Below are 19,963 nucleotides of genomic sequence, written 5' to 3'. Positions count from 1 at the left end.
AACTGTTTGCAAAGTCAGTGGAGGCCACAACACCCAGGAACCCTGAAAAACTCCTGAGGACACAAATAATTCTGTGTGTGGAGCAGCATGTGAACAGCACAGTGCAAATAGAGCAGGAGGCTGCTCTGTCAGCACGGGGGAAAACAAAGCAGTGAGTGGCTGATCTGTAGGTGAGAGCCAGGCTCCTGTGCAGGGGAGGCAGCCCTGGGGACAGAGGGGACTCCTGTAAATACAGCACACGTTGTGTTTGTGTTGGTGTGCACGAGGAAAGCAGCACAGCATAAAACAGGTCAAAACTCAAACTGTTTTCAACCCAGTCTTGCTCTGACACACCCCTGCAAATGCCGTGCTGGGGTTTGTTCCTCTGTCACAGCCTCAGCCTGGGCCATGTGTGGCTTTTGTCACCTCTGTGTGTGCTTGGGCTGGAGCTGCTGAGCCCACCCTGCAGCAGGGAGGTTACTCACAAAAGGATGCTGGAGTTGGTGCTCTAAAATCAAATAGCTGGATGGTTTATTTGTTTTTGTTTGTTTGTAGCTGTGATAACTGAAGAAGGGAAATCAGTGGAGCGCTCAGGCTTACTTGGGTGGGTGAGGTTGAGGGGTGAGGGCACCCCACAACCCCCTCAAAGAGGGGGAGATGCCAGCTGGGCTGTGCTGGGGCTCTGAGCCACGCTGGGGGGCCCTCTCCTGCCACAACAAGCTGTTCTGGAGTAGGGATTAAAAAACCCTGAGATATTGACATATTTAATATGCTCTCCTGACTCGTCACGTTCAGAGGAATTGTTTACCTCTGCTAATGAGACACAGCTTCCTGCTGGGGGATGGAGCTGCCTCTCAGCACAGCTTTGCAGTGGTGGCTGAGGGAAAAGGCAGAGAAATCCCCCTCAGCTGAAGTGCTGGGGGCTCTGAGTGTGCTTCCTGTGCTGAGGCAACATATTGTGTTGCAGTATGGTCCTCCTGTCAATGTGGCCATACAGATGGCTTAATATGACAGTCCTGAAAAGACCATCCCAGAGGTCCATTCTTGCCACTTGTCTGAAGGAGGGTGCAGCAGGTGGAGAATTGGCTTGGGATGGCAGCAGGAAAGTCTCTGACAAGCCTGCCCTGCTGCTCAGTGGCTCTGTCTGAGCAGAGCCTGTGTCTCAGAGCTCTTGCCATGAGCCTTCCTTCCCTTGTGTGCAGCAGGCACAGCCCTTGAGCTGGTGTGAGATCAATCTCACCGAGTATTTGCCACTTGAGCTGTCCCCAGCATGGCCACAGTGGCCACCTCCAGCGCTGTGGATGATGCTCCTATCAAATGCTTTCTTTGGAGTGGCCATATTAAACAAAGGGCTCTGTGATGAAACCACACGAAGGAAACATTACCCAGACAAAAGGCTGGGCAGGATGGGAGGCGGGACAGATTTCCCTGGAGCAGTAAGGGAAGTCTGATCAAGCATGATCTCCCTCCCCATGTTCTGTCTGGAGGAACAGGGCTGGCCAGGCTCGTCCCTGGCAGGGTCAGGAGAGGCGAGAAGAGGAGTGAAACCCTTCCTGTCTGCCATATGCTCATCCCAGGGAATGGAGGTGCACAGTCCTGCTGGCTCCCATGTATCACAACCTGGGAGCGTGCTCAGCTCAGCAGGCAGCACCCCCAAAGATCTCTTTAACCACCCTGATGCTCTGGTGGTGGGCAAATGGCTCAAGAGGTGCATGGTTGTAACAGGGCAAACACAAAAATAACCTCCAAGTGACAAGGTTGGGATGAGCCTCAAAAGCCACCGAGTGAGTCACATCGCTACAGCTTCCTCTGCTAAAATGAAGTGTTCCTTTTTGGGGTTAGGTTTATTGAATTGTCCTTCCTCTGTGGGATGCTGGATGCCTTTTCTGCTGGGGGGGTGGTTTGGAGTCAGCCAGGAGGGCAGGGGGGAGCGGAAACAGATGGCCACATTTTGGCTGCTCCCTTGGTCCTGGTAAGACCAGATATAGCACTGTTGAAACAATTCCAGGTATTATTTTTGAATCTGGTTTCCTCCTCCAAGCCGTGTGTCCTCCAAAGAATCTGTCCAAAGTCTCTAGATATTTAAGTCTTCAATCTAAAAGTCAGGATGCATTAGCCAGGCAAACTTGGTCTCAGTGAGCTTAAAATAAACCAGTTCACTTTGAGTCTCACGCTATTAAATCAGTCGTGAGTGTCCTCACAGCAACTAGACATTGCAGATTTCAGGCTCTCCAGCTCTTCTGGTTGCACACTTTTTGGGGTTTTTGCAGCCTTGTTTAGCCCCAGCTCAGTCCAAAAGGTCAAATCTCCAGGGGACAAACTGTGAGAGCCTCGTTGAGGACACGGTGTCCTAAAAAATGGCATTGTGGTAAGGTTGTGCCCCTGTGAGCCAAATCATGGAATGGTTTGGGTGGGAAGGGACCTTTAAAAGTCATCTAGTCCAACCCCCTGCCATGGGCAAGGACATCTTGAGCTCAGTCAGGCTGCTCAGAGCCCCATCCAACCTGACCTTGAATGTTTCCACAGATGAGGCATCCATCACCTTTGAGGTTTTACCATGCTGGTATTTTATCACATTCTTTATAAAAGTTTTCTTCCCTACAGCTAATCTGAATCTGCTCCCTTTTAGTTTAAAGCCATCATCCCTTGTCCTAACAGTACAATTCATAATTAAGAGCCCTCCCCATCTTTCCTGCAGACCCTCTCAGGTCCTGGGGCTCTAACTCCTCCATGGCAGGGCTGCTTGCAGTGCTTCATCCCCAGCCTGGAGCGATGCTGGGACTGCCCTGATCCAGGTGCCCTCAGGAGGTTCCCATCAGCCCAGTCCTTGAGCTGCAAATGTGTCCCAGCCCTTGGGTTCTGCCTCCTCTTGGTGCCTGGAGTCAGTTCCGGGCAGAAATGCTGCAAAAGGGACTTTCTGAAGGTGACAGCAGAGACTTGCTCCTTGAGGAGGAGGATTTCTTAAGAAACACGATATTGGTCTGACAAAGCAGGATGACAGGAACCCAGGATGCTGCAGGGAAGCTGCTCCCCACCTTGCTGGGAAGGGGGGAATGGGGGAAACCAGACACAACAAAAGGCCTCAGGTGTACAAAGCCCAGATGTTTTTTAGGGCTCTTAATGAGGCCAAAGTTGCTTTATTTTTTGTTTCTAGCAGATAATACCATTTTTAAGCCTCATAGCATAAAATGATATATTTTTGTACGTGCAATTGCTCGATTAATCATTAGGCTGTTGAATATTTTAAACAAACTAGACATCTGTTGTGAATGGTGAAAGCTGCACAGAAATAAGATTGCAGCTTTTAGATCTCCATGCCAAAGGGAAGCTGGAAAGCAAGTGCAACCACTAGCTGCACAGTGAAGAAAAAAAAAATTAATAATAATAATATTAAAGGGGAAAAAAACAACAAGATTTGAGCAAGAAAATATGAGTAGATGATGTGAGGGTTTGTACTGCTTAGCCAAGGATGCTCGATCACAGCTCACACCTGGTATGATTTGTTTAATGGTGTCTTGAGAACTGTCCTGGGCTTCATTTGCTTTTGGGGATCTCTTCTTCTTGATTGAATTGTTTAAGCCAAGGCCTCTGCCAAAACCTAGAGCAGCCCAGGACCACTTGTTTTTAATTACAGTCTCCTAATAAGAGTAATGACAAGGTCTCATCAACTTGGATGAGTTTTGGAAAACAAAACTTTGTATTTTTTCAGCTGGGGGGTGGGGTGTGGAAATCCTTGGTGCATTATAGGAAAATTTTTATTTAAGGGGAAAAAGTTAAAAGCATTTCTTCAGCACAGAGATCAGTGCTGCTGTGTGGGTTTCTCCTGGGTACTTTCCTCTGGAATGGTTGTTTTTTTTTCTTTAAGAACTGCCTCTCAAACCTAACCAGAGACCTCTCCAGGCTCTCCTGCAAGATCTGGCACTAGCTGGGACTGGGGGCTGTTTGATAGACCCCTAAAGAGTCTGCAGAGCCAGGAAAAGAAGGTGACAGCACAGGAACCTCCTTCTCTCCTTCTTGGGAGTGCTTGTGACCAAGGAAACCTTGGTCTGACTGAGGAAACCTTGGTCTGAACCTCCACCTCCACTCAGGAGGGGACAATTCCCTCTGTAGCCCCCACCCCATCCAGCTGTGATGTTTAAGGAGCTCTCAGGAGCATCCCAAGGCCCTTCTGTTTCTCTTGGGACACCAAAGGTCCTTCTGCTTCCCTCAGGACACCCAAGGCCCATCTGCTCCCCTCAGGACACCTCTGATGCTGCCTTTGAATTTCTGCTCAAAGGGCAGCAGATGAGGTTCACAAAGTCCCTGCGTTTCCTCGTGCTGCAAGTGAGTCCTGAAATTGGTGTCAAATTTCCTCCAAATCCTGCAAGAAACAAAGGGATCAGCAAAATCTCCATGTGCACCTGATCCCTCCTGCCCTGCTCCTGTCCCTGCTGTGGAGCAGTGCTGCTGCAGGTGTCCTGCAGCCTCCCTCCCCTGTCTGTCACGGGGTGCCCACAGCACATGGGGGTCCCCAAGCTGCAGAGGGGACCACAGCCAGCTCACTCCATCCCTGCCTGTCCTGTGGATGTTCTGGAACACATTCCTCCCAAAGTTTTCTTTTCCCTTCTCCGCTCCCCTGTCCAGCACCACGTTGGATCCATTGGCTCCACAGGCTGCGGGGTGGAGCTGAAATGACCTTCCCAGCACATTTCCTTTCCTGATTTACGCTGGGCTGAGTGCCCCAAACCCACACTGAGATTGAGCTGCGGGGCTTTGCTTCCCTTCCATGCCCTGCCCTGGCTTCCCTCACGGCCAGGGCTCTGCAGGGGTCTCCGTTTCCCTGCTGTGGCTTTGCTCTGGTGTCACAGCGCAGGGAAATCACTCGCTGAGCACGGAAGGTGCCTGACCCAGCTCCAGTGCCAACCACCCTTAACCTCCCCTCTGACACAGAGTTCAGCCTATTTTCTGCAACACAAATTTCTGACAAGGGCCACCCTGAGTGATGTGTGTTTTGGGAGACTTCCTTGGCTTTTCTTCCAAGAATCGCTCCAGGACGTGATGCTGCTTCCCAAACAGAATTGCATTTACCCAGGAGAAAACAGAGGCTCGTCCTAATGACATTTCAGGGTGTTTTCACTCTTGCTGCTCCTGATCTGAGGGTTCAACTGCTCTATCTGGATTTATGACAAGACAAGGTGATTTTATGATCAAAAATAACATTTGTGAGTAATTAAGTCTCATGCTTTAGGGCATAAACTGTAACCTGCCAGTGGCCAGGGTGGGACTCTAAGAGAGCTGCAAGTACTCTCTGACAATTAATTTTCACTCCATTCATGGGCTGGGAGGGATCAGAGGGGTGAAACAACCGTAATTAATTTACAGCGATTATTTCCAACAGCTGGCAAGTGGCATAACTCACTGCAGAGAGGGCTGGGAGCACGGAGAGGGATCAGGAGAAATATGAGGGCCCTCGTATTCCAAAGAGCCCCACAAATCCCCTTTTCTGTGAGCCCAGGTGAAGGTCTGTACCCTCCTCTGAGGGACGTGGGAGGACACTGGGGTCTGCCTGGCCAGGTCTACTCTTTTTGCACAGATTTCCCTGTCCCCTAAGTGGGCCATGGGCTTTCCCCAGTGCACAGCTGTGACTTCAACCTGGAGAACATCTCAGAAACAGCTTTGGGATGCCTGCCAGTGTGCAGGGAGAGGTCCCAAATGGGGCCAGCACCACAGCATTGGACTGTGGAGACTCTGGGGAGTCTTTCTCCAAGATGCTATGTTTTCTGCTTTTTTTTTGTTGTTGTTTTAAAAATACCTCTTTGGTCAAGCTTTATATTTTAGATAAGACAGGAGCTGTCTCATAAGGTAGAAAATGCAATTTTCCCATGGGCTGCCTGAGCGGCCGCCTGGGAATGCTCCAGCAAAGCCTTCATCTGCACATCCTCCAGGCATCACTCTCCTCTTCCCAGTGCCCCTCCAAAGGGGCATTTTGAGGTGGCCCACGTGGGTTGGAAGGTTCTGGCAAGGCACCCAGGCATTGGTGAGGCGTTGTTTAGCAGCTTCACCTCTGCAGGGGAAGGGCAGCTCGGGATGGGATGGGGTGGGATGGGATTTGAAGCTCAGGGAGGGCTAGTGGGGTGTTTTGCTCACTCATGTGTCCTTCCCCTGTCCCCTCCCTCCCCCAGCCATCTGCAAGGGGCTCTTATTAAAGCAGAGACAGCAAAAGGGGAGAAAACCGTCCTCGCTAACAAGCTGTTTGCTGTTTATGAGCAGGTAAAGGCAGAGCTGGGATGAATTATTAATAGGGTGGAAATGGGGTCCCTCCACAGATCTGCTGCTAATTCTGGCTCAGCCGAATGTCACACCCTCCAATCTCCTCCCCGAGCGTGGTTTGGGGGATTGATTGCTCCTCCGCTTCCTTCCCCTTCCTGCCGGATCCGAGGCTGTCCGAGCACAAGGTCACCCCTGGCCTGCTTGGGACGGGCTTTGCCTGGTGTGGGGTTTGGGAGAGCGTGGGTCAGCAGAACCAGCCCCGCTGGCTCTGGGTGCCACACCGGGACACACTCAGTGAGACATTTTGCTGCTTTGCCTGTTCCCTTTGGCCCGAAGCAGATCCTCATTCACCGAGCAGCGCCGCTCCTTCAAGGCTCCCCGGCTCCCTTGGGCCCGTCTCTCCGCCAGAGAAGAGATTCAAGCCCTGCTCCTGGCTGCGCTTCCCCTTCCCCCTCCAGCCTGCTCTGAATTCGAGAAGCATCTCGTTCGTATTTCATCCAGGCTCAGCACTGTGCCCTTCTCTCCACCAGCCCTGGGGAGGCATCATCATGCCAGACAGGGTGGCAGGGCAATGTCCTGTCTCCAGATGGGAAAACTGAGGGAGGGAATTCAGGAGCAAGTCTGGGCTTCACAAGGCATTGAGGGCTTCACCTTTCTGAGGACTGAACTCCCTTAGGCACCTGCAGCAGGCCAAAGCAGTGGCTCCCTCACCCACCCTTGATGTGAGGCTCAAGGAAATCTCTGCTCTCATCCCACGCTGTCTCTGAAACTCTCCCTGTGCTCTGGCAGCACCTCACACAAAGGGTCTGAACTGGTCTTTGCGCTGTAAATGGCACAACCTCGGCAAAAAGGGTGACATCCAGGCAGGAAGCATCCTTTCCACAGAGGGAGGATCCAGAGGGAGATGCAGCTTGTCATGCACAGGGGCCGACCAAGTCACTGTCCCCCCTGGCCATGCAGCTGGCCCCGCTCCTGCGCTGACACAAATCCCCTCACGCCCACTCTGGCTGAGCCACAAACAAAATCTGGTTACACGAGGAATTTCAACCTCCAGCCTGAAACCAGCCCAGCCCGTGGGTGACCTGTCCAAGAGGGGTCCCAAGGATGCTGTTTGCTGAGTGCCTGGAAGCAGCACTTCCATTTGCAAAGCCCAGGGAGGGCCTGGCAGCAGCTCTGGATCCCCTGCCCAGCACCCTGTCGATTTGGGGGCGGCACAAGGGTTAATGCCGCCCGGAAAATTCCACTCCTAAGCAGATAATCTCATCTGTGCTGGGTATACACACACATCACCCGCAGCAGCCTCCCGTGGAATCATTTTTGAGCAGCTCTTTCTTTGTGAACTGCTAATCCCCCAGTGAGCCGCTCTGACCCCATCCCTCCTGCCGCCCTGGGCTCACCTCCACCCCCACCTCCCTGCCGGGGCTGCACCCCTCAACCTCCCCCTTTGGCTGTGGGGTGACCTAAAGCCTGGGATCAGTGGCCAGGGATCAGATAAACCAGACATCCCTCAGCTGGCAGCCGTGGGCACGCGTTCAAAAAGCGGCAGATTAATCCCATTGACTGCTTTTTAGCTTGTCTCCAAACTCAGACTTTCTGTACCGTGGACTTGCAAGCTTTGCTCTTCCCAGGGCACTTCCCTGAAGCTTGTTTACAAATTAAGCTGCTTGGATTCCGCCCCATCCCTTCCCTGCCAGATTATTAAGCCCTTGCATCTTGCTACAGAGATGTATTTGTGTCCGCAGCCCCAAGCAGCAGGAGCACAGCAGCAGCGACCTGTGTGCAGGGCTGCGAGTGCATTATTGATTCAGGACTAAGAAATTGCTTAGGAAGTAGGAAAAGTGTCCTGCTCTCTAAAAGCTTGTGCGCCTTGTAAGCTCAATACATGCAGCCTTTGCAGAGAGGCTCGCTACGCCGCTATTAATAATTTATTCTGTGAGAGAGGCCCTGATAGTTTGAATGGGGGAGGGCAGGATGCAGAGCCCGGGGGTGGGAAAGGGGAGGGAGTGGAGGCTCTGCTGTGCTTCTCAAATGGAGGTGCAGATGTTGCCCAGAGCCTCTGTGGAGGGGGCACAGCTGGGTGATGGGTACCCCTGCACCCACTCCAGCCTCTGATCAGGGCTCCTGTGTCTGTCTGCTGCATCAAAGGCTCTGCCTTTGCTGTTGTGGGAAAAGCATTTGGCTGCTTTATGCTCTGTGTCAGGGGAACAATTCAGCAGGTGCCTGTTGGGGGTTTGGATTGAGTTGTGTCAGCCCAAAACATGTCCTGGCTGTCCCTGAGACCCCAACAGCGACCCTCTCCTTAGACAGGGCTCCCCAAACCTCCTGACTGGCAGCACTACAGAGCTGAAGCAGCTGACTCAGCCAGCAGATGGGGAGTTACAAACCCTTTGGCTGGAGTAGGAACCAGTTGAATCTGTGCTAATTCTCCCTTTGGGACATGGAAGTGTCGAGGTAGGACTGGACACGGCGGTGGCAGCGTCCCCATGGAGCTCAGCACCAGGGCCCCACTGCTCTGGGGGGTGCAGCGTCTTGGCAGAGGCTGCAGTGGTGGCTCCTGCATGGGAGGGACCCATGCAGCCTGGGGTAACTGCAGCACTGAGCTCCTGAAAAAAGACTGATGGTAAAAGGGTGGTTTGGGATCTGACACTAAGATCTGAAACTTAGAACTGGACTTTCACTCGGGGAAACCACAGCATGGTAGGATAGCACCTCTTCCTACGCAGGCAGGATTTTCTGTAGGGAGAAATCCATTTAAAGTTTATTGGAAAATCAAATCTATGCTATAGAATAAGATGCAGATTTTAAAATAAATAAATAGGAAGGATTTCCCTGAATACCTTTGGCTTCAAAATTTGCCTGTCAAAAGCTGTGGTACGTGGAGCTGCTGTATGAGTGTAAGGGCTGCTGTAAGAACTGCTCTACCAGCTCTGGCCACACTTCCCAGCAAGTCTTCAGTTCATTCTCTTCTGTTTTTCCCATCTGGACACTGTTCCCTTTGAAGGGCGAAGCTTTTCTTAAAAGTAGTTTACTCTTCCTGAATACTTCAAGGTGTAGGGGAAAATTTTCTGCTCGCTGTACCAATTAAATCTACTTGACAGCTTTGTTTTTATCACTGTGTCTTTCCCATCAGCAGTTGGAAATGATCCTTGTTAGGGGAGTAGCATCCCCACTTTACAACAAGATGAATCCCGAACTGGGCACTTAAGGAAATTGTTACAGGCTGTTGAGGGAAAATCCCGTTTGCTCAGCACTCTCTAATTTGAAGCTGAATTGTATTCTCTCATTTTTCTGTGAAGCCTTTCCTTTTCAAACACCAGGATCCTGCTGCACTCTGAAGTAGCCTCAGTGGCAGGAGAAGAGCAGTGTGTAATTTGCTGAGCAGCTAATAATGTACAACCCAAGGGTCTGGCCCCAAGGGCAGGGAGCCACTGATCCTGACTTCAAACAGTGTCCTCTGCAGCAGCCCTGATGCTGGGGAGTGATTAGGGGTGGGAACAGAACCAAAAGGCTCCAGCTCTTTCTCCCACACTCAAAAGCAGTGCCACGATGGGTGCAAGGGGTGGATTGGGAGATTTTCCTCTGGGTGGAAATGGCAGCAAGTTGTCTTTTCCAGGCTTTCCTCCAAGGAGAGGGGAGCATTTTCCAGGTGTTGATTTAAGGGACTGCAGGCTTCGAGGGGGAAGAGGGGCTGTTAGCACTTTGCAGCTGTGAAAAGAAAGTCACATCTTTCCATCCCTACAACCCTGCCAGGGGTGTACAGGGGATCTGACAGCACAGAGTGAATTTCTTGTGCTGCTGAATGTTGGCATAAAGGCAAAGTGATCATCCCCAGGGCCATACAGGCTCCACAATGAAGGGCAAAGGGCAGTTCCACCTCCCTCTGCTACAGCCAAGGATGGCTTGCCACCAGCAGTGGGTAGTGCTGATTTATTCAAGGAGGAGGGAGAATATCTGCTTTTCTTGGAAAGGATTCTCCATTGGACTTGTATACAGGCTCTGCTTAGCCCAAAGGATGTTCTTGAACCCTAGGGCAGTCAAAAGGCTGAGAATGCCTTGTGCTTTGCCCCCTGGCTCTACTCAAAACAAGGTAGAACTCTGGTGGGCTGGGAAAGGGCTGTGGGTCTCTGCTCAGGGTACCAGAAGTGACGAATCCATCCTTTAACCACCAAAACATGCTGCACGCTTGAAAATGCTTTTGAAAGAGCATTGCTGAAGCAATTATTTCTTTCCTTCTTACTGTAAAAACGTTGGCTTTACCCTTCCTATTTAAAAAAACTTTTGACTTTTAGTCATCCCTAAATCCATAATCCCTTGTTTGCACCTAAACAGGTATACAAAGATATAGATGAGAAGAGTTGTATGAGATGGGCTAAAAATGCAAGGAAAAGTGTTTCTTAGCCCAAAGGTTTGTCTGCTTTTTCCAATTTTAGCACCCAATCCACAGGAGAAACAGTCCTTTAGTACAAGCCTTATAACCACATGTCATTCAGAAAAGTTTAGCTAAGAATTAAACTAAACATCCAATTTGGCTGCATGTGTAATGAATAAATAAAGCCTTTTCCTTTCATGTACCCGTGCCAAAGTCAACAAGCTCTATTAGCTGATGAAACAATGCTGACGCCAAATAAAAATACCCCTGACCCATCAATATGGGCTGAGAGCTCGGCCCTGCATCAAAGAGTGTTGTCAGAACAAGAAATACTGTCTTGACACCTTTGGGGGGAGAAAAAACTCCCATTCCTGCAGCAAGGTGTGTTCCCCGTGCTCTCACTGGGATGTCAAGGAGCAGCAAAACCATCCCATAATGACTGTCTGTTATGGACACCTCTCTCTGTTTCTGCTGGCATGATTTGGAAACTCCTTGAGCTGCAAGGAGCTGGGGCTTTGGTGTTTGCTTGCTCCCCACTGCACGCCCCATGCATGAATTCCCCACAAAACCTGAGGGATTTGCATCCTGTCTGCAAAACGCTGATGCTTGGAAGCGAAACTCCCAAAGGTCCCTGCCTGGTATCAAAGAAATGCTTCAGCATCTCAGAGCATCCCAGCACCTGGGAGCAGCCTGCCAGCTGTGCCACCCTCCTCCTCCTGCTGCCCCCGAGGGTGGGGAGGTGAAGGAACACCACATCCCCCTGCCCTGCAAACCCCTCTCCTTTGAAATCCACATTCAGCTGCTCTGAGCCATGCCCTGCCTCTGATCTTTGAGGTCTCACCCCTCCCTCGATATCCTTGGTTTAAAAGATCTTTTCCCTATTAGTTTTCAGTCACACTTTCAGTTTCATTCAGGCTTTTATTTACTTATCCATCTGTCTTCCTGCTCCCACCTTTCCCCCTGCCCTGCCAGGGGCAAAGTACAATTCATTTTTCAGGTGACCCAGCCAGGAAGGCATTGGCATTAATAGGAACAGGTTCAGAAACTGTGGAAAAAGCAAAACCCTTAACTTTAATAAGCAGCAAAACACTTCCCAATCAGAAGGAAGCAGCCAAATGTGACCAGAATTGCTACAAAACACAAAGGACGTTCCTCCAAATAACTCCTGCCATCTCTTGAAGGCTCCTGGTGCAGAAGTCTTGTGAGCACTGCTGGAGCTGTGGCAGGGCAGTGTGTGATCCCGCGGGCTGTGCAGCCTCGCAGGACACTCTCGCTGTCTGACAAGGTCCTGAGTGCCACCAGGACTCTGCTCCTGGCCTGCCCTGCACGGGGACACGGCGCAGCTCATCCCTGTCTGGCTGCTTTGAGCACAGAAAGGTGTTTGTGTGTCTTTAGTTTTGATTGCAGCTGTCTGAGCAGGGCAGGAGCCCCGCTGGGCTGCGCTTAATTCTGAGTAACGCGAGTTTAACTGCACGGACAGTCCCCTGCTGGTTTGAAAGACACCTAAGAAAGCAATAGAGTCACCGTAAGAACTTCTCTGCTGGAAAGCCAGGCTCCTGTGAGAACCCACCTGTTACAAGGAAATAATTAAAAACCTGGAGAGAAAGGATAACAGGACACCAAAAGGCACCTGAGCAGGCTGGCAGCGAGGAGCTGCGCTGGGTTTGTGCGAGCTGCTAGCTCTCCCCTCCCAGGGCTTGGAGGCTGTAATGATCTGTGGGCACAGACATCGATTTTTGTCCAGCACTTCCTTAGTGCAGGGGGGCAGAACTCGGCTCACATCCTCTGCGGGCTCTGCTCCCTCTCCCTGCACGTCGATAGGTGTCAAGTCACCACCCAGCCCCGGCCATGGAAGGGCCATTTCTTGCTGAGTCCACTTTCCACGGACCATAAGGGGATGCTCAGCAGTAAGTGGCCACGTGGCATTCTCGGTGGCAGAGGCAGTGACAAAGTGTCTTGATGGCCTCCCAGCCCACACCACCCCAGTCCTAAGGCTGGACTGGAGCCTGGATCTCTCCTGCAGCCACCCCCTACTCTGTGCACTGGGTGCTGGCTGGGCTCCTTGCTCACCTCAGCCTGACTGTTCCCTCTCTGCTTCGTTTTTATAACTCATTAGTCCTCTGGAGAGAACAGCACTGGTGTAAGATGAGGGGCAAAAGGCCATGAATACAGTGGTATTTCACAAATCCATCCCAAAAAGTCTTAAAAATAACTTGCAGTTTATTATTTCTGTCCATAGCTCGATTCTTCACCAGGGAATTGCTCAGGGACATTGCCATGAGTGCTGCTTTCTGTTTTGGGAGGCGAGAGCCGGGCCAGGCTGGGGTGAGGCAGGGACAGGAAGGCAAATCCATGTTTTGCATTTGTGTAGCTCTCATTCACGGCTGTACACGGTGTTTGCAAGTGTTACAGCACATGGCAGGCGTACGCTACAAGGAAATACTGCTGGTGCCCAGAATAGAAAGATTTCAGCTCAGTATTGACTGAATCAAGAGATGCAGGGAGCTGATTGCAGTTTGTGTCTTTTGCTTCTTTGGAGGTCAGTGGAGCTGAAGTCTGGAGCATCCTTAACCAGAGAGGGTTTGCAAAGAGCTGCAGTGAGTATAGTGGGAAGCAATCTGGTGTTCTCCTTTTAATCCTCCTGCAGTCAGTCAGATAAATGGAAATACAGACTGACCCATCAATAGTTAACGGTTTTATTTGCAACCTTGGGTTTAATCTTTCTTTTCAAATGATCTTTTAAAAGGAAAAGCTGCTACTTATCTGGAATTAGTGGAAATGCCTTCCCTGGTACTAATGAGAGCCCTCAGGCTGGAGGGAACTGGGTAACTACTGGCAGCATGTTCTGATGATCATAAATGTTTGGCACCTCTTGGTGTCACAGGAGCATTTTTCTCTTGGATTTTCAAGAGGTGCCCTGACTGGCTGGGCCCAGAGTGGCAAACTGAGGCATGGGGTAGCACTGGCAATAGAAAATGGGACTCCCTGCACTGATTTAGAGAGGGAACTCCCTTTCTCATTATAATGAAAGAATAACATACTCTTTTAGAAGACACTCCTTGTGTCAGTGGAAACTCAGCCCAGTGGAAACCCTGCCAGCATGGGCTGGCTTGGTGTCTGTCCCTTAAATATGTGCCTGGACCACTCCTGGGGGACCTTTGGGAGGGGGCATTACTGTTTTGCTCTTTGCTTTGACCCCTGAACTCTTTAACAATGTAAAGCCTTGTGAATTATAAATCAAATGTTCCTGCTGAGCTTTGTGGTGCACGGAATGAAATGCAATGATTAATATTTAAGAGAAAATAAGTTAAAGATTTTAACTACAAGGGCAAATGTCTATCCACAGAACCCTTTCATGTGGAGGCTTGAAGAGAGGAAGAAGCACATTTTCAGGGGCTTTAGTGAAGTTTGTGGCTGTCAGACCAACCACCAGAGCTGTGGGTGTGCAGGGGCCAAACTCCCCTGCCCTGCCCTTCATGCTGCCTCAAACTGAGACCATCTGCCCACATCCTGTAAAATCCCAGCAGTGCTGCAGCAGCCTTTCGGGATGGGACTGGCGAGCACACCCCACACTTTAGCAAGTAGAGGAGCAGCTCAGCAGGGGCAGAGCTTTTCCAAATTCCAGGACTTGCTCAGCCCTCCCTGGCTCCTCCTCGCCCTCCCCTCAGCATGCCAGCCCCATCCCTGCTGCAGGACTGGCACAGCCCCGGGATGGGCAGGGTGCCCTCTCCCTGCTCTGCACACTGGCAGCTCCAGACCACCGTGGCCACCCCGACCCAGAACATCCTTCCAGCAGCACCTGGGCTGGACACTGCCTCCAGCCACCAGCAGAGCCTGTCCTAAGCCAGCAAATAAGGGGGGAAACACTTACATGGGTGCAGAACCTCTCCGGAGGGTCCCCACAAGTGATTCCTGCCGGGTCCACCCGCACGGTCACGTAATCCTTCATCCGCATGGCCTTGGGCTGGCAAGCGTAAAACTCCCATGAGGGGCCATCGTCCGTGGTCACCCAGGACTTGCAAATGTCATACTGTCCCATGGCCAGGGGCACGCAGTGCACGAGGAGAGCAGCCAGGTAGAGCATGGCAGCTGCGGCCAGGCGCGGGGTCCCTGGGCGAGGGCAGTGCCGAGAGTCCCGAGGAAGGCAGCTACAGGGCTAGGGGTGGCTCTCGGGATCAGCATGGAAACTCCTCATCTAAAAATGCTCCAGTCGAAGGAGATCCACACAGTAACAGGGATGATCCCACTCCGCACGCTGTACCTGGACGTGGAAAGTTCCTCTTGGCACAGAAGCCAACTTTGCAATTCACTTGATTGGGAAAGTTTTGGCCAGAGTTGCTGATCAGTGGTCAAAATTCTTCCTTAACCTCATTTTTCCCCCTTTTTATTGTACGAAAGGTCTTCCAAATCAGCATGAAAATATCTAGAGGTGACTCCAGTCAATCAATACGAAGATCAAGTTCTGAGTTGCTGATGAAATTTGATAGGAGTAAATTGGAGAGGCTGTGAGATGGTGCTGGATCAGGTTTTCCTCAACCTTCTGGTCTGCTCCAGATGCGTGGCTGTGGAAAGTGCCTTAAACTGTGTCTGTCTTAATTATTAGGGTGTTAGAACATTAGCACATAAAATAAATAGAGCATCTGGTCATCAGTACAACTCTGACCAGAGAGACTGCTTGGAGCTAAAATTCTTTTTTCCCAAAGGACGGCTGTGCCAGCGAGAGCAGGAAGGGTGCCCAGATCTGTGGTGGCCCCAGCAGGGCTGGGTAGTCACTGGGGTGACTGGGGCAGGGCTGGCCTTGGCTTCTCCTGCTGTGTCCTCTGGTGGTGGTGAGGATTCCCGTCCAATTCTGTCTTTTGGCAACGGAGCACCAAGTTCCCAAAGCCTTCAGCTGCAATCCATGGGGCTACCTGAGATCTCCTCTCTCTTTCATGGTCAGGGCAAAGGCAGAGCTCATCAGCAGGAGGGACCTGCAAGAAATTGGAAGACAGATTAGGTGGGAGCAAGGGGGGACAGTTGGAGCAAGAAAAACAGGGATTCCTCAGGAGGCAGAGCCCTCAGCTGGGCTTGCCAAGCCACCAGACAGGTTTTTGTAACAGGGAGATATACAACTTTAATAAAAAGCAATCCACAGTAAGATGCTTATGGCTTTTCTGCTGTCTGGGAGAAGGGAAGGAGCGCTGCCCAATTTAAGGTATCTGCTTTGCAACAGCAGCTGGACAACAGGAGCTCTAATGGCTCTTCAAATAATATCAAGAAGTAGCTATGGGTCATTAGAAGATGGGGAATATGCAGACAGAGAAGGGACAGACAGACAAATTGATAGTTCTAAAAAGATAAGCAAATAAATAAGACAGCTGGGGAGACAGATACATTGTCCAGCATCCCCACATATGATTTATCTGAACAATAACATTTAATAAAAAACAATTTAAAGTCCTAATAACATTTAGGTTCACCTAATACAAAGAGCAATGACCTTCCCAGTATTCATTTCAGGTTAGAACAACATTTCTGCAATTTTGTTGTCTTTCCAGTAGAGCTATAAAAACTGTAAGTAATTACAAAACAAAATGACAAAGAACCGAAGCAGGAGGGGAAAAAAGTCAAACCCTCTCTCAGGATTAGATTCAGAAGGGAGATCTCATCTGAGAAGGTGGGAGGCACATATCCAGAACAGAAATTTACCTTTGGATGATTCCCTTTCTATTTCTTTCCCCAACTTTTCTTTCACAATTGAGGCATATCTGCTTCAACAGCATGCTTAGCATTTCTTTTCTCATGAAGCTCAGTTACTAAAGCTCAGAAACTCCAGGTTAACAGATGCACTGATCCGTGTTCGGGGGCTTCACACCGCTCTGCTACCATCTCCCTTTCCCCCCTTTTTGCTTGAAAGATTGCTGATTGAGATGAATGAGTTCAGAAAAGAGAAGCTGTCTCTCATGCTCCATTGCCAGCTCGCAGCCTGCTATAGCTGCGTTGGACCTGAATAAACTCCCAGAAAAAGAATAGACTGGCTGCTATTTTTGTATTATGAGTAAATGTAGTAAAAATAATAAGCCAGTGTGACACAGTGTTTATAAGTCCTACTTACATCAGAGCTGTCTTTTCAGTTATAACAAGTCAGTTCCTAATTATTACATCAAAGTGGTCATTGCCAAGTGCCTGATAACAGCAGAGAGTGAGAGACTCTGGTATTGTGTAGAAAACAAGCAGAGTAGTTTTAATGAGGACTCCAGTGCTGTTAAGTTTATGGATCTATTTTCACAGCCTCAACAATTATATCTTGCACTTGAATGGCTGTCAGGGAAAAACCCAGGTAGAAAGGATCTATAATATCTATTAGTGTCTTGTTATGCCGGCTAAATGTCACAGACTCCCAGGGAAGTGAAAATTTGCTGGAAAAAATGTATTTTCTGTCGGTCCATTAGCCAGGCAAGAGGGTTTGGGGTGAACTCTGTGGCTCAACACCCACTTAGCCAGTTCAGTCCCCTTGCAGAAAGAGTTGGAGTATTTCTCTGGAATGAGCCAACATACTGCAAACGGGGCAGAGAGGCTCCCCAAATTAAAGGTTTCACCCTGCTTGATTAAGTTTAGTTCTTAGAAAAATAAATCTTCACCTGATATTATTAAGAAACTGCAGTTCACGGGAACAAATAGAATCAATGCTCTTTGTTCTCTTTGAAGAGTACTCAGCACTCACTGGGGACTGATAGCCGGAGTATTAAAAACACAAAATTAGATTGTGTCTTGACTTAGCTGGCTCCGGGTTTTTTTCTTATTATTGGATTAACACCCTATTGAAATAAAGGGACAACGCTGAGCAACAACTGAGCTGCTCTCGGATTAAGAGCAGAAAGTAAACTCAATGAAGGAGTTTTTAATTTTCTCTCAGAAGTGTTGCTCTCCCTATGAACTCTCGGCTCTCCCCCCGCGCTCACGGAGCGGGAGTTGCTCTCCTCTTTCCCACGCTGAGCATCCCTTCCCCGAGGCTGGGGACAGCGGGGCTGGGGACACCGAGGATGGGGACAGCGAGGGGGAGGACAGCGAGACTGGGGACCGGGAGCCCGAACCCCGCGGCAGCGCTGCGCGGCTCCCAGCTGCAAACCTGGAAATCCCACTCGCATCCCGCCGCTCTCCCCGATGGATTCGCGGTTCCCGGCAAAACCCGATGCCGCTCCCCGCTCCGCCCCATCCTCCCCTCGCTTTCTTTTACAGTAAAGGACTTTTGGGGGGCTGCACGGGCTGGGGAGGGAATCGGCGGAGCTGGGGCTGGGGGCTTCCCAAACTCCGAAGTGGGAAAATAAACCCGACATCCCGCGGCGGGGAGACGGGGATGTTCCGAGGAGGGGGACAGAGAGCGGGACACCCCAGGAAAGCGTGGGAAGAGCTCGGGGGGACACGCAGCGATCGGGGCTGGGGCAGATGCCGGCGCCGCCCGCCCCCCCTCCGGCCCCGCTTTCCCCATCCCCGGCGCCGCGGTTCTTACCGGGAGGGAGCTCTGCGGCGCGGGGCTCCCGGCGGAGCAGCCAACTTCGGGGCCGGGGGAACCCCCAAAACACACCCCCCAGCCCTGCCCTGCCCTGCCCTGCCCTGCCCAGCCCTGCCCTGCCCAGCGCGGCGGGCAGGCGATGCGCCGCCGGCCCCCAAGGGCAGATGGCCGGGGGAGCTTTGTGCAATCCCGGCTCCCCTCGCAAGTTAATGCCGAGGCTGAAATCCCTTTTGCTCTCACTTTCAATCACAATCGGAGCTTTTATCTCCGTGCCTGATCCCGGCTGCGTAACTTCCTCTGTGCAGCTTTAGCACACACCATCCCACCGGCGGCAATGGGCTTCTTAAAGGTGCAGGAGGAAATGCAGGGGGGGAGGAGGAGGAGGAGGGAGGGAAAACCACCCGAGGAAGAGGAGGCTGCGAGCGGGAGCCTTCAGCCCCGGCGGCCCCGCGGCTCCCGGTGCAGCATCCGCGCCGTCCCGCTGCCCCCGGTTGGATAACGGCAGCCGGGAATGCTGCTCCTCGGGGCTTCTCTTTTATTTTTTTTTTTTTTCCTTTAAGAGCTTAAAAAAAAAATTTAAATCATGAGCTCATGTTTGCTCGAGAGAGAGAAAAAAAAAATCTCCAGTCACGAGGGTTTCCCCACACGTGTAAGTCCTCCCTTGGTGTGCCCTGAATATTTTGGGGAGGCTTCCGCTGGTGAAGATGCTGTAAATGAGGCTGCGTGCGTGTGTGTTGGGGGAAGAGGGGGTGGTTGGAATTAATAGGATAAACAAAGTAGGAACTCGGAGATGGGGAAATCAGATGGCTGGGAAATGCTTGATACTGGTAGGAACGTGCTGTGAGGTTTAACCAAAGCAGGTTTTGCTTTGGAGAGGTGGGGGATGGACATGCTGGACTGTAAGGTGTGACAGCACCTTCCAGCACGGGGCTGGAGAAGCAGCTGGGGTTGCTTAGGTCAACTCTGTTGTGTCCATGCTGAGGGGCAGAGGAGACTCCAGGTGTGGAAAAGGTGGATAAAACTGTGGCAAGTAAAGGTCCAAGTTTTCCCTGCACCAGGCAGCTGCTGAAGACAGAATTCCTGAGCAGCGACAGGTTTTTGACACGTGGATAAATGACAGTTTCATGGATAAATGACAGTTCATTTATGGGGAGGAAATCCAAAGAATCACCACTGCCTCCTATATATACAACCACCAAAAAACGACTGCTCCTTGCTAACAAGGAATTCAATAATTTCTAAGCCAGAAAATGCATTGTCCATCTTACACGTGGTTTGAACCTCATGCACTCAGTATTTTGTTATATGGTTTCCTCTGACCCACTGCCCTGAGGCCTCTGGGTGGCCTCTCCCATACAAGAGTCCCTGGAAAACCCACAACTCATCCTGCAACCAGACAGAGGTGATTTAGAGCTCTTCTGGGAAACGTTTCCCATATTCTGGAGCATAAGTGAGATTTATGAAATGCTGGCATTGTGTCTTGACTGTGGCCCAGCCTAAACACGATGCTGATGCACAGGGTGGTCTTTACCTGCAAGGATATCTTTGATTCTGGCTCAGTTTCCACTCCAGGACATGCTCTGATACTTTCCACATGGTAACTTCTTCTGTAAACACTTATTTTACAGCAGCAGTATAGCTTAAGTGAGAAGCACTGGCTGGGAATCCAGGGCTGGCTAATATTCCTGGATTTCACTTTGTGCCTTTAGGTCTGCTCTGTAGTAATGACTCCCCTGGAAATTCCCCACGTCTCACTTATTACTTCTTTATTAGTTATTATGGTACAGTAACAGGATAAAACGGAGTTGGTATTTCATTTTCATTCTCCCTAATAGCCACGGCAAAGACCAAGTGGCGTGCTGATTATTGACATC

The 19,963-nt window shown here is 50.7% G+C and overlaps 1 protein-coding gene across 1 annotated transcript in view; it reads right to left on the bottom strand.

Moving 5' to 3' along the window:
• Positions 1–18,631, bottom strand: part of NTNG2 (netrin G2) — a 47,575-nt gene extending 28,944 nt beyond the window's left edge. The window contains 2 exon segments of the mRNA XM_072936789.1: positions 14,469–15,567; positions 18,087–18,631. Of these exon segments, the coding sequence (XP_072792890.1) occupies positions 14,469–14,681 (213 nt within the window). The 5' untranslated portion in view covers positions 14,682–15,567; positions 18,087–18,631.
• Positions 18,632–19,963: the final 1,332 nt, after the last annotated feature.

This window comes from Taeniopygia guttata, chromosome 17 (genome assembly GCF_048771995.1).
Source record: "Taeniopygia guttata chromosome 17, bTaeGut7.mat, whole genome shotgun sequence".
NCBI classification, from domain to species: domain Eukaryota; kingdom Metazoa; phylum Chordata; class Aves; order Passeriformes; family Estrildidae; genus Taeniopygia; species Taeniopygia guttata.
Note: the sequence above shows the minus strand (reverse complement) of the source record. Positions and strands in the feature narration are given on the sequence as shown.